The 14350-nt window shown below is 47.4% G+C and overlaps 1 protein-coding gene across 2 annotated transcripts in view; it reads right to left on the reverse strand.

Moving 5' to 3' along the window:
• LOC123607344 (mucin-16-like) overlaps window positions 1-14350 on the reverse strand; it is a 98015-nt gene that overhangs the window by 51252 nt on the left and 32413 nt on the right. For both annotated transcript variants that reach the window (XM_045496495.1, XM_045496496.1), the window contains exons 6-14: window positions 10308-14231; window positions 9065-9189; window positions 8903-8970; window positions 6324-6496; window positions 3389-3424; window positions 3118-3183; window positions 2334-2458; window positions 2170-2237; window positions 742-914 (exon numbers count right to left, since the gene is read on the reverse strand). In XM_045496495.1, coding sequence (XP_045352451.1) covers window positions 742-914; window positions 2170-2237; window positions 2334-2458; window positions 3118-3183; window positions 3389-3424; window positions 6324-6496; window positions 8903-8970; window positions 9065-9189; window positions 10308-14231 — 4758 coding nt within the window. The remainder of the gene's footprint in view (window positions 1-741; window positions 915-2169; window positions 2238-2333; window positions 2459-3117; window positions 3184-3388; window positions 3425-6323; window positions 6497-8902; window positions 8971-9064; window positions 9190-10307; window positions 14232-14350) is intronic.

Consider the following 14350-nt stretch of genomic DNA (forward strand, 5'->3'; position numbering starts at 1 on the left):
GACTTTATCACAATTCCTGGCACTTAAGAACCTTTTGATAAGAGTTAGCCGCAATTGTACTTATTATTCTCAGCATTAGCATTGCTGTTAGGGGCATTGTTGCTAATGGTGTTGTGTAAGTAGATATTATTCATAGACTATTTGCTAAGTGTGATGTTATCTCATGAAGACTGTGTCATACTGACTGGTCTGTGGGCACTTAGTAAATTGGTCATCATTGTGAGAGAATGAAATGGGGTGAAGGCTGAAATGGTCACCTGCTGCCCATTTGGAAAATTTAACCACAGACTTCTTTATCACCCACTTCTTTTCCTAGAGTCTGCATGTTGGGCTCTTATGGGAAGCAGTGAAAATGAGGAAGAAAAATGTTATTCCAGGAGGTGAAAAGGGAAAGGAAATCAGCTTCCCATGATGCGTTAGGCATTCAAAAATGAGTCTCCAAGGAAATGCTAGGTTTGCATTGGAACGATCAATTTGTATACAGCAATTTCTCAAACTCATCATTATTGACATTTTGGTCTAGATAATTCTTCATGGTGGAGGGCTGCTCTGTGCACTGTAGGATGTTTAGCAGCACCCTGGCCTCTACCTACTAGATGTCATTAGTACCGCTCCAGGTATGATGTGAAATATCTCCAGACATGCCAAATGTCCCATGGAGAGCAGAATCGCCCCAGTTGAGGAGCACTGGTAGAGAGAAACATGGGGCTGGGAGATCCCAACTACATCACAGACACTCACCATTGACATAGAGACTGTCTCTGTCCAGGGTGTAGGTGCCCAGCCTGGTGACACCGCGGGTCAGCTGACTCAGCTCCTGGTACAATTCTTCTCTGTTCAGCCCAGGGCCCATGGGGTCAGGATGATAAGTGCAGATCACGTCCACTCCTGTTGCTGTTCCACCCTTCTCAGTCCTAGGGCGGTAGGGACGTAGGAATAGGGACATCCTGAGATGTGGGAGAGTTACATACTTTGTTCACCTCTTGCCTTCAGCCTGCCCCACCCCCAGCCTTGGCCTTATGACATTTCTCTTTACCGGGTCTTGTCTGGTTTCTCACGCACATTCTTTTCTGGGACCTTCTCATCTAGGTATCTTCCTACTCCTTAAAGTGGTTAATCTCCAAGGCTTCATCCTCAGCCAACTTCTATTCTTTTAGACTCATTCTTCTTGAGTCATATGGTTCATACTCATTGGTTCAGCTATCAGCTTTATTCTCATGGGATCCAATCTTACTCTCTGGCTAAGACCCCTCTCCTGAGCTCTGTGCCATGTCACCAACAGCCCCAAGGATGTCCTTCAGACTTATTATATTCCATTTGTCCCAGATTAAGTTTATTAATTCCCCCTAAAAACACAGAGTCTCCTCCTTCTGCCATGTTTCCATATTGGGGCCAGAACCAAACATGTGGGAGGCATCCTGGACCACCCCTGTCCTTGGTCCCCCCATCCAAGCAACATCTAGGTGAGCCCAACATCTCACTGATTTCCCCACCTCCTGTCCCATTATCACATCAAATTTTCCCATACCCATATCTACCTGTGTACTACTTAAAATAAATGACATTACATCAAGGCTCTGCTTAAAACTCCATGAATCCCTGCCTGATCTGAGATATGCCAACCCTTGAAATACTTCTGCCAAAATGTCTTCTGGCAATTCTTTTGGCTAATGCTCATTCAGCTCAGGCATCACCTTCTCCAGACTGCTTCCACTCAACTCCCCCACATTCAGCTAAAAGTCCATCCTCCAGGCTCCTATGGCTTCCATGTAGTGCTTTATCATTGTACTAACCCTGTTACTATTATGTTTAAGTTCATATGGCTGCTGTCCTCTCCATACTGTGGGTACCTTGAGGGAAGAGTCGATGACTCAATCTCTAGGTGCCCTTAGCACCTGTCACAGGGCATGGCCTGAGGTACCTCATTTCATTTCTGACCAGTGAGTGTGAATGCTCCATGGCTCTTCTTATCCAAGTAATTTAAGACCTTTATTGGACAGCCACCTCTTTCAGGAAGCCCTCTCCGATACACTCAGCCAGAGGGGATGCCTTCCATCTGAATTCTTGGAATTCCATTTGAAGCCATTTATGCATCTTCTAGTTGCCATATTTAGGTTCTCACTGCCAGGTGAACTTGCCTGTAACCGTTGTGAGGGAGGGGAGTCTCACCTGAGCAAGGTCAGTCTGCAGCCAGAGTACAGTGGGCCAATACTGGTGTTCTTGAACAAGGGACCAAGCTGGGGAGGAAGGAGAGAGAGGTGAGCATGAGGGGCTGAGGTGACTGGGTGGGGTAAGGACAAGGCAGGCTAGGGGAGGCATTGTTGAGCTCTTACCAGGCGATTCAGGGCCCTCTCAGTGGAGTTGAACTTTATGGAACCTGGGTACCTCATGTCTGGGGTGCAGAGCAGGTTGGTGATGGTGAAGTTGAGGGTGAATGGCACCAGGGCTGGGCCCACAACTGCAGCCGGAGGGAAGGAAAGAGAGGAGACCCATCACAGTTATAGGCCTGAGCTATACATTAGGGGGAAGGGACTAGTGCCATCTCTCTGTCCATAGTGTCCCGTAGGTGAGGCCTGAGATATCCCATCTGGGATACCTCCCTCCTCGGCCAGCCAAGGGAGGACCTCCATGTTAGATGTGTCCTGTCAGCTCAAAAGGAAACCTCAATCTTCTCATCCCAGAGTGTCCCCAAAGGCTGACCTGTCACGGACATTTTGGTGGCAAGAGGAGGCACCAAGACCTTTTGTGCTCAGATCATGGGCCACAAATTTCTTGAGAAGTCAAGAAAGCCAAACGGTAGTAATTTCCATGAAGGAAACGATCATAGAGATAGAGATTAGATCCCACCTGTGTGTGGGATATGGGGACATGATGCTACTTTATAGGAGGAAGTCTGAGCAAAAGCCAGCTGAGCTGAATCTGGAGGACAAAGGGAAATCAGGAACAGAGCTGAGTTCCCATTACATAAGAGCAAAGGCTCTGAGGATGGGAGGATGTTTGGTCCCTGAAACAGAAACAAGGCTGGTGTGGCCAGAGATGGGGGAGCACAGGAGACAGGCTGGAGATCAGCCAGAATGGGAGTTGAAGTTTCATGGGACTCAGAGATCAGACTCCTACCTGTAGAGCTGGGGGTGGGAGGCAGAGATATCGACGGTCCTGGAGAAAATGTGGAGGTCACCAGAGCTGAAAGAAAACACAACATCAACATAAATCATGAAGCAGTAAGAGGACAGGGCTGTTGATGGGAACTTGTGTCTCTAATTGGTGGTCTGGAGCTGCTCTGGGGCTGAGAATCTGGGAGTGGGATACGTGGGTACTCTCCCTTGGGAATGGGTGCAGGGAAGAAGTGTCCCAGGGACGCAGGGACATCTGGGCCCTTGTGACTTACTGCTGGTGGTGGGGGTCCAGTACTGATGGTTATAACCTGCAGAGAGAGCCAGAGAGGAAGAGGAAGTCAATGGGAGGAGGTGGAGAAAAGGGTGAGGGGTAGGACTTGAAACATGGACACAGACCCTTCTCCAGTGCTTCCTCTGAGACGCATCAAAGATAACGATGGCTGCTCTTTATGAGTTAACTGCCTTGTACTCCAATGCTCAGGACTGTTTCATCCTCTGTATCATTAACCACAAAGACCACAATAATCAAAATACCCCCCCACCTTGTGGGGGGTTCATGAGGTGCCGGAAGCAACAGCAACCTCATCAGATGAGTCATAGGAACAACAGCTTTATGTGTTTCCAGCCTTATTTGTGTTTTCTCCACCAATTAAATATAACTTTGTCCTTGATCTCTGAGTTTTCCCTACTTCTCTGGTTTTCAGAAACAGCTTGATTTTTGACACAGTTCCTGGATTTCTGTAATGTTGAACGAGGGAGAGAGTGAGATAGACAGACAGACTGGGGAGTCAACCAGAAAGCATCAAGTTGGAGAATAAGAGGGAGTGGGGAAAAGAGGGTTTGAACAAGTATGGTTCTGGGTCATGGATTGGATCCTCTCTGAGGCTTGGTAAGCAATGCAAGTAAAACTTAGACTTATTTTATATCTGATGGTCTGACTAGTCTGACTTTTATATCTGATGGTCTGAAATGAAACTCTTCTCTGAGACTGGACCCAGTAGAGGGAGCCCTGTGCTTTACTTACGTTACTCAGGTTTTATCCCAGTTGACCTTTACAATAAGCTTAGGTGAGGGTTTTAAAAATTCCATGCTAAAAACAGACACTTCAGGGCTATAGGGGGAGCAAAAAAACAGGACCAGCACTTAAAGAAAGACCTGTAAATCACCCAAACCCACACTGTCAACGACAGCTTTAAGTAACTCTCAAAGACTATTGAAATACAATACAGATTTTAATCCAGATAGAAAGAAAATGTCAAAGGCAATCCACAGGGGACATGATTGAGCTTTAGTTTAAATTGTTGTGTTAGAGGCTCCTTGATATGCCTTCCCATCCTGAGATTTGAGGCTTGTTCTAGCTGGGTTAGTCTGCAGTGTAGCCTTGTAGTTGGGGTCCCTTCTGGGGGCCTTAGAGACAATTTAGGGTTTGCGTCATGATGTTACCATTTATATAAGGTTTCTGATCTTGAGATAAATAGATGTCCTTCCTTGATCCTTGTTTGCTCCTCTGTAAAATGTACGTAATGCCTCACAGAGTGCTGGACAGGATTAGTAAGACACAATACACACAATGTTCCAGATCACAGGCATCCCTCAATAAATATTAGCCTTTAGTGCAGGCGTTACTGTGGGTTTCGTTGCTAAGAACGTTGATGCAGAGGGATTTATTGCTAAAAACATTGCTAACAGCTTTATTGTTTGCTTCTCAGGTGGATTGTAGTTCTGCCTGGCCCCTGGAGGATGAGTAAAGGGCCACAAGCTGTTATAACAAAGAGAAAAAAGTGGATCAGTCCCCACTTTGGGAACTCGTTGCCTGTTGGGGAGGAGTTAACGTCAACAGGCACTGCGGGCTTGCTTTGTCCTCTTCCTTCTCTGACGTTGGGTTTCTGTGAAAGGTCACTGCAATGAGAAGCTACGGAGAGAGCCTTTATTTCCAGACTTTGGAAGTTGTTCCGTGAGCATAGGGTGTTGTAAGTTTGAATCACTATACTGTACATCTGAAACGAATGTAACACTGTAATGTTAACTAACTGGAATTAAAATAAAAACTTAAATTAGGGGCACCTGTCTGGCTCAGTCGGCTAAGTGTCCGACTTTGGCTCAGGTCATGATCTCGTGGTTCCTGAGTTCGAGCCCCGCGTCAGGCTCTGTGCTGACAGCTCAGAGCCTGGAGCCTGCTTCGGATTCTGTGTCTCCCTCTCTCTCCATCCCTCCCCTGATCATACTTGGTCTCTCCCTCTCAAAAATAAATAAACTTAAAAAAATTTTTTAATAAAAACTTAAATTAAAAACATAAAAACAAATAATAGTAGGACTTAGAGAAGAATTAAACGAACATGGATGTTCACGCTGCTGATACTGGAGAGGCTCCGTTTATGCAACCAGAAGACTGTAGTGGCGACAGATTTATCAGCATTCACAAGAAAAGCTGTGACAGAAAAGGTGAGAATATCTAAAGGAGGTAGCATCCACAGACAAAAGTTCACATTAATGAAATTTTCAGAGATAAATTACCACACTGAAAGCACACAGGGAAAAATGCTAGAATCTGATGGAAACTTAGAAAGCGATATGACAGTTCACCCTGGTACAGAAAAAGATGTGCTCTGTATTATAAATAATGTGATGAGAAAAAGGCAAGTGCAAGTCCTAAGAATTTTCCAAAAGAAAAAAAAAAACGTTTTGTTCTCAAAGTTTCTAAAGTTAAAATTTTTTTTTAATGTTTATTTACTTTTGAGAGAGAGGGGGGCGGGAGGGGCAGAGAGAGAGGGAGACACAGATCCAAAGGAGGCTCCAGGCTCTGAGCTGTCAGCACAAAGCCTGACATGGGGCTCAAACTCATGAACCGTGAGATCATGACCTGAGCCGAAGTCAGATGCCCAACCGACTGAGCCACCCTGGCGCCCCAAAGTTTCTAATATTTAAAATGACAGGTTATTAAATATTAGTTTTACCAAAAAAAAAAAAAGAAGAAGAAGAAGAAGAAGAAAGGAGGAAAGGAAAGAAGGAAAGAAGGAAGGGAGGGAGGGAGGGAGAGAGGTGGGGAGGGAGGGAAGAAAGTTCTGTAGGTGTTCTGAGGAAAGAGAATTCCCCCATGGAAATTCTAGGTTGGCCCAGAACTATGAACCCGGGTACTGAGAAATTGCACTGCAAGGAGACCCCATCTGGGACTCGGGAGGAGACCCCAACAGCAGTAGAGGTTCTCACCATTGACACAGAGACTGTTCCTGTCCAGGGTGTAGGGGCCCAGCTGAGTGATGCCATGGGTCTGCTGGCTTAGCTCCTGGTAGAGCCGCTCTCTGTCCAGCCTGAAGCCGGTGGGATCTGGGCGGTAGGAACAGACTGCATCTATCCTGGTGCTTGTCCTATTCTTCTCAGCCCTGAGGAAGGAAGGGCACGGGAATAGGGACATGCAAAGACACTTGAGAGTTGGCTACTCTTGACAGCTCCTTCCTTCAATTGTACCCCTTGATGTTTATGTTAGCACTCTTCTCTGGGTTTCACCTACTTTCTCAAACACATCTTTTTCTGTCTTATATGGGGACCACCTCACCTTCTGAAATGTAGTGTTCTCCAGGACTGCTCCATACCTAGTCTTCTGCTTTTGCTCCCCAATCTTTTCTTTACTGGTTCATGCTCATTGTTTCAACTACCAGCAGCCAGTACAGTCCCTGTCCACTCAAGAAGGTAAGTACAGGTGACATCCCCTCCAGTAAGAGCTGAGTCCTGCTTGGGCCATGGGATTGGGGGTGTGGAGCTCCCAGGGAGGAAATGAGAATCCTGAACCCAGGCAGCATGACTGAAGACCTTGGAGGAGGTGAGTGAGTCACCTCTGTGTCTGGCTGTGACTCTGTCTTAACAGCCATCATGGAGCCTGAAGGGAAGACTTTGTTTCAAGTTGGTGAACCCCAAGGCTGAGGCCAACCCCTTGGGAACACCTTTGGGGCAGACAACCAAATTTTGAGGAAAACAAAAACAGAGAAAATGACATAAGAGGTAATAAGGGGAAATGTGGTTCAAAAATACTTTTGTCCTGAATTTAAGCTGCATCTATAGTGATTCATCCAGACTGAGGGCTTCACAAGAAGAGAGATCCCCTCTCTTCCTTGTCTGGGAGTTCTCGCTATTACCCACGCTAGTCAAAGCATTCCCATTTGATGCTCATCTAGGGTAGGGCAGTGGTTCTCAAAGTGTGGCTCAGGGACTCCTGGGCTTCCCAAACTCTTACAGGGAGCCCACCAAGTAAAAATATTTTCGTATTCATACCGAGACGTTATTTTCACTTTTATTCTCTTAGGAGTACACAGTGAAATTTTTTTTCCACAGGCTATGAGATGAAATATTGTAAAAGATTAAATGCAGAAGCAGAGGAGGGCCTGGCTGGCTTTGTCAGAAGAGTATATGACTCTTGATCTCGGGGTCATGGATTCAAGCCCCGTGTTGGGTGTACCAATTACTAAAATAAATAAATAAACTTTAAAAAATGCAGAAGCAGACAGCCTACTGTCTTTTACTAAAACAAGCATTAAAAATATCTACAAAAATGTAAACAATGGTCCTCTTCTTGTTATGCTTTTGGGGGGGGCGAGGGGAGAGGGGAAACATGGCTATTATTCATAGAAATAATGTTATTTGTGTTAACACATAATAGGTTTGTTATTTTTTTTTTAATTTTTTTTTCAACGTTTTTATTTATTTTTGGGACAGAGAGAGACAGAGCATGAACAGGGGAGGGGCAGAGAGAGAGGGAGACACAGAATCGGAAACAGGCTCCAGGCTCCGAGCCATCAGCCCAGAGCCCGACGCGGGGCTCGAACTCACGGACCGCGAGATCGTGACCTGGCTGAAGTCGGACGCTTAACCGACTGCGCCACCCAGGAGCCCCTAGGTTTGTTATTTTAAATAAATGAATGTATTAATATAGTGTTTGTCTTAATTTTGGATCCAGTAAATACGGGCAGATACAACCCCCAAGCCCAAAGGCTCTTTGGAGTTCTGAGTACTTTTAAGGATGTAGGTTGTTGAGCCCAATGACCTTGAACACTGCTGTATCGTGGTTAAAGGGAGGGACTCAGGGGCGCCTGGGTGGCGCAGTCGGTTAAGCGTCCAACTTCAGCCAGGTCAGAATCTCGCGGTCCGTGAGTTCGAGCCCCGCTTCGGGCTCTGGGCTGATGGCTCAGAGCCTGGAGCCTGTTTCCGATTCTGTGTCTCCCTCTCTCTCTGCCCCTCCCCCATTCATGCTCTGTCTCTCTCTGTCCCAAAAAAAATAAATAAACGTTGGAAAAAAAAAATTAAAAAAAAAAAAAAAAAAAAAAAAGAGGGACTCAAGAACTGGAAACTCTGGGTTCAAATCCTGGCTCCTCTCAAGTACTTGACTACTCTGAGCCTCAGTGTTCTCTTCTGCAATGTGGGATAATAATCGTGTTGTAAAGATGAGATGAACGAAAACATGTACCAACGTAGATTCTTGGTGGCATGTTGTATGGGCAATATCATCTTATTGATGCCCCCATCTCATGGGGAGATGGGGGCAGGTGTGGTGGGTGGAGCTCATTTAGGATGGCTTTAGTCTATAACACTTGGTTGTAGGAGCACAGAGAGGTTATGCAACTTGCCCAAGGTCACACAGTTAACAAGTGAGAGATCAAGGTTCAAACCTAGAAACTTTGGATTCACTATGATATACTGTCTCTTGGCAAAGGCCCAAGGCTGTGGTTGACTGAGACGTGAAGGACCAAGAAGGGAGAGGATCGGGGTATCTGTAGGTGCTTTGGAAGAAGACTCACCTGAACAAGGTCAGCCTGCAGCCATCATAGAGGGAACCAACACTGCTGTTTTGGAACAGAGTCCTGAGCTGGGAACAAATGAGAGAGTGATGAGCCGGAGGGGCCAAGATGGCAGGGTGTGGAGGGCTTGGGATGAGATGAGCATTGGTGGGGGGCTCTCACCAGGTGCTGCAGGCGTCTCTCAGTGGCATTGAATATCTCAGAGCCCGAGTTCCCCATGTCCTCGGTGTAGTGCAGGCTGGTGATGGTGAAGTTGACAGTAAAAGGCATCAAGAAAGGGGCTGTAGCTGTGGTGGTGGAGAGAGTAAAATGAGGTCAGTCCCGAGTCAGGCCTGGGCTGGGGGTGGGAGGTGAGGCTCTGAGGACACACCTTAACTCCAGCACCTAGCCGGAGCTTGGCCTAAGCTGTCCTTTTTGAGAACACATCATGTCACCATTTAAGACCCTCCCACATAGGGTGACCAACCATCCCAGTTTTTCCAGGACCATCTGGGTTCCTGGGATGCTGACTTCCAGCTGGAAAAGGGATATAGACTTGGGAAAACCAAGCTGGTCACCCTCCTGCCACTTCCCCTTGGCTCTTACCGTTTCAGCATGCAATAGCACCTGTATCTCTTTGTTGCAGGGGAATGAACAGGCCCCAGGGAGCATCCTGCTAGCAATGATTGATGGGGGTTGGCGGATACATATCCCAGCTCCCTAACCCGCTCCCCAGAGAGGAGGACTCCAAAGTTCACGTTCTATGCATTCTCCTGGGGTTCCCCTCCAGCCTCCAGACCTGATAAATTTCTACCATTCGAGGCAGCCGGTGTGTGATACCTCACTGCTATTGCTCTAACGAACTAGCACACCACACGACCATACTCCAAAGAACTGGAAACGGACTCAAACAGATCTGTGCATACCCACGTGCATAGTTGCACTATCCACGGTAGCCAAAAGGTAGAAACAGCATGAGTGTCCATCAATACACGAATGGACAGATAAAATGTGGCCCATCCATACAATGGAATGTCATCCATCCATAAACAGGAGTGAGGTTCTGATGCACACTGCAACATGGATGAACCATGAAGACACTGTGTTCAGTGAAATGAGTCAGACACAAAAAATCAAATACACTGTGTGATTCCACGTACATGAGATATCTAAAGTAGGCTAATTCAAGAAGACACAAGTGGATTAGAGTTACCAGGGGCTGAGGGGAGTGGGGGAAGAAAGCTAATGCTAATGGGGACACAGATCCTATTGGGAGTGATCAAAGGTCTTGGAAAAAGGACAATATTCATATAATACTGCGAATGAAATTAATGCCACTGAATTATGCATCTAAAATGGTTAAAATAGCCAGTTCTATATTACATACACATTTTTACCACTGTAAAAAAAAAAAAGTCATTCTTACTTGTTTCTGAAGTCACACTCAGAGAGGTCAAGGTGGACATCCCAGCTGAGGTCTCAGGGACAAAGGGACTTGCCACAGATGTATTGAATGTGGCTGCGGTCTCTGCCATGATGGGGCCTGAGCCTGTTGCAGCTAAATTAGTGGTCTCAGGAGTTGTGGTTTTCAGGATAGCAGTTGGACTCGATCCGTCTCTGTGACTGGTTTTAGGTGGTGTTGGGGTCTCTGATGCTATCAAGGTCGCAGTGTCCCCTGTCACAGTCTTGGACAATTCCAGGAGTTCAATTGAGGTCACAGGTGGTGAGGGTTCTGTGCTCCAGGAAGTTAAGGTATGAGACTCACCAGTGGTTTCAGGGGTACTGACAGGCCCAAGAACACCAGCAGTCAAAGTTGGGCCACCTGTGCTGGCCTCTGATGCAGGGCTGGTGGCCAATAAACCTGTGGTCCTCAATAACACAGGGGAAAGAGTTGACGTTGAAATAGTTGTGATGTCTGTGCCAAGATGGGTGGAGAGTGAGGCTGTTTCTACAGGAACACCAGGTGAGACTGTTGGACCCAGATCAACTCTGCTGGTCTCCGTCATGGATGTGGTGAAGGATGTTGTCTCTGGTAGACCGAGGGAAACAGTCCGAACTGGAGGAGCTGTACTCATCTCTAGCTCAGGTTGGACAGAGAGTGAGGCTATGGTCTCTGGTAAATGAGGAAAAGCAGTTGAACCAGGAAAATGTGTACTTGTCTTTGCACTGGGGTGGGTGACCAATAAGCCTGTGGTTGCTGGTTCACCAGGAGAAAGAGTCAGACTTGGAATAGTCGCATTGGCATCTGTCTCAGAAGTAGGAACGTGAGAGGTCACCATATCTGGTGCACCAAGGGAGACAGTTGGAGTTGGAACCACTGAACTGGTTTCTTCCCCACGGCTGGTGGCTATTGACTGTGTGGTGTCTGGTTCACCTTTGGAAAAAACTGGAGTTGTTTTGGGGACAGTTGGGCTAGTTTCTTCAGAATGAGTGACTGATGAGACTGTTGTATTTGCCTCCTTAGGAGAAATAGTCAGAGTTGGAACAGCTGAACTGGTTTCTGTCCCAGAATGGGTGACCCACGAGGCTGTCATCTCTGCCTTTTGTGGGGAATCAGTCAGAGTTGTAAACATTGTACTGGCTTCCACCCCAGAACTGGTGACCAGTGAGGTCACCAGCTCTGGCATAGTAGAGGAAACAGGTGGAGCTGGAATGGCTGAGCTGGTCTGGATCTCAGAATAAATGATTGTTGAGGCTGTGGTCCCTGGCTCACCAGGAGAAAGATTCAGAGTGGGAATGAGTGTACTGGCATCTTTCTCAGAACTAGTGACCTGTGAGGTCACCATATCTGGTACACCAGGGGGGACAGTTGGAGTTGGAACAGCTGAACTGGCTTCTGCTCCATGGCTGGTGGCCATTGTGTATGTGGTATACAATTCACTATGGGAAACATTGGGAGTTGTCCTGGAAACTGTTGGGCTGGTCTCTGCAGGATGGGTGACCAATGAGACTACTGTATCTGGCTCCCCAGGGGAAGCAGGCAGAGTTGGAACAGCTGAACTGAACTCTGTCTCAGAATGGGTGACCCATGAGCCTGTGGTCTCCATTTGACCTGGAGAAAGAGTCAGAGCTGTAAAAGTTGTACTTGTCTCTGGCCCAGAACTTGTGGCCAGTGAGATTTCTACCTCTGGTACATCAGGGGAGATGGTCAGAGTTGGAATGGCTGAACTTGTCTGTGCCCCAGAACTGGTAGCTATTGAATGTATGGTATCTGATTCACTGTAAGAAAAATTGGGTGTTGTCTTGGGAATAGTTGATCTGGTCTCTGCAGGATGGGTGACCAATGAGACTGCTGTATCTGGCTCCTCAGGGTAAGAAGTAGGCAGAGTTGGAATAGCTGAACTGGCTGCTTTCTCTGAAAAGGTGACCCATGAGGCTGTGGCCTCCAGTTCATGCAAAGAATCAGCCAGAGTTGAAAAAGTTGTACTTGTCTCTACCCCAGAACTGGTAACCACTAAGGTCACCAACCCTGGTATGCCTGGTGAGATAGTTGTAGCTGAAAATGAACTGACTTCTGCCCCGGGAGTGGTAGCTGTTGAGAATGTGGTACCTGATTCACTATGGGAGAAATTTGGAGTTATTCTGGAAACAGGTGTGCTGGTCTCTGAGGAATGGGTGACCCGTAAGGCTATCTCTGATTCATGTGGGTAATCAGTCAGAGTTGGAAAAATCGTACTGGTCTCTGCCTCAGAATTAGTGACCAGTGAGGTCCCCACTCCTGATACACCAGGGGAGACAGTCAGAGTTGGGATGGAAGAACTGGTCTGTGCTCCAGGATGATTAACCCATGAGACTGTGTTCGCTGGTTCTCCAGGAGAAAGAGTCAGAGTTGAAATAACCATACTGGCATCTGTCCCAGAGCTAGTGGCCTGTGAGGTCACCATATCTGGTACGTCAGGGGAGATAGGTGTAGCTGGAACAGCTGAACTGGCTTCTGTCTCAAGGCTGGTGGCTATTGAGGGTTTGCTATATGATTCACTATGGGAAACACTGGGGGTTGTCCTGGGAACCGTTGGGTTGGACACTGCAGGATGGGTGACCAAGGAGACTGTTGTGTCTGATCCATACAGGGATTCAGTCAGAGTAGAGGAGGTTGTACTGGTGTCTGTCCCAGAACTAGTGGTCTGGGAGGTCACTGTAGCTGGCACACCAGATGAGACAGTCACTGTTGGAATGGCTGAACTGGCTTCTACCCTAGGAGTGGTGGCCATTGAGAGTATGCTGTCTAATTCACTTTGGGAAAAATTTGGAGTTATTCTGGAAACAGGTGTGCTATTCTCTGTGGAATGAACCCACAAGGCCGTTGCATCTGGCTCACCAGGGGAAACAGTTGAAGTTGCAACAGTGGAAATGGCTTCTGTCCCAGGAGGGGTGACCCATGAGGCTGTTGTCTCTGGTTCATGTGGAGAATCAGTCAGAGTTGTAAAAGTTGTATTGGTCTCTGCTCCAGAACTGGTAACTGGCGAGATTCCCACTCCTGATACACCAGGGGAAATGGCTGGAGTTGGAATGGCTGAACTGGTCTGTGCCCCAGGATGGGTAACCAATGAGGCTGCTGCATTTGGCTCACCAGGGGAAGTAGTCGCAGTTTGATCAGTTGGGCTGGTCTCTGCTCCAGAACTAGTATCCATTAAGGTCACCAGCCCTGGCTCACCAGGAGGGACACTTGGAACTGGAATAGATGAACTGCTCAGTGCCCCAGGTTGGGTGACCCATGAGGTGTTGGTCTCTGGTTCATCTTGGGAGTCAGTCAGAGTTGAAATAACTGTGCTCATCTCTGCCCCAGGACTAGTTACCAGTGAGGTCACCATTTCTGGTACACCAGGAAAGACAGTCAGAGTTGGAACTGCTAAACTGACTTTTTCCCCAGAACCAGTAGCTGTTGGGGGTGTGCTGTCTGATTTGCTGTGGGAAACACTCAAGGTTGCCCTGGAACCAGTCAAGCTGGTCTCTGCAGAATGAAAGGCTCGTGAGGTTGTGGTCTCTGGCTCACCAAGGGAAACAGCCAGAGTTGGAGAAGCTGGACCATTCTCTGCATCAGAACTAGGGACCAGTGAGGGTGTAGTCTGTGAGCCTCTATTGAAAACAGATGGGGTTGTCCTGGGAACTTCTGTGCTGGTCTCTGCTCCAGGTATGGTGGCCAATGAGGCGGTCATCTGTAGAACATCAGAGGAAATATCTGGGGTTGAAATGACCGTTCCTCTTGTGCTTGTGCTGGTCACCTTGCCTGACGTCCTGAGGAGAGTCCATGTTCCCGAAGCGGGGGTAGAGACAGTAGTGGTCAGAGTTGTTGTAGAGGTGGTCTTCAGAGCTGTGGTCTCTGCTCTCTCCATCCAGTCTGTTTGTAGTCCTGTGAATTGGGGGATGGACACATAGTTTGCACAAAACAATTGCCGCTTACTGGACTGGCACTAGCTACTTTTTTCTCCACATGAGGAAACGGAGAGAAATGTCTCTGCCTGGGGTATA

This window comes from Leopardus geoffroyi, chromosome A2 (assembly GCF_018350155.1).
Source record: "Leopardus geoffroyi isolate Oge1 chromosome A2, O.geoffroyi_Oge1_pat1.0, whole genome shotgun sequence".
Classification (NCBI taxonomy): Eukaryota; Metazoa; Chordata; class Mammalia; order Carnivora; family Felidae; genus Leopardus; species Leopardus geoffroyi.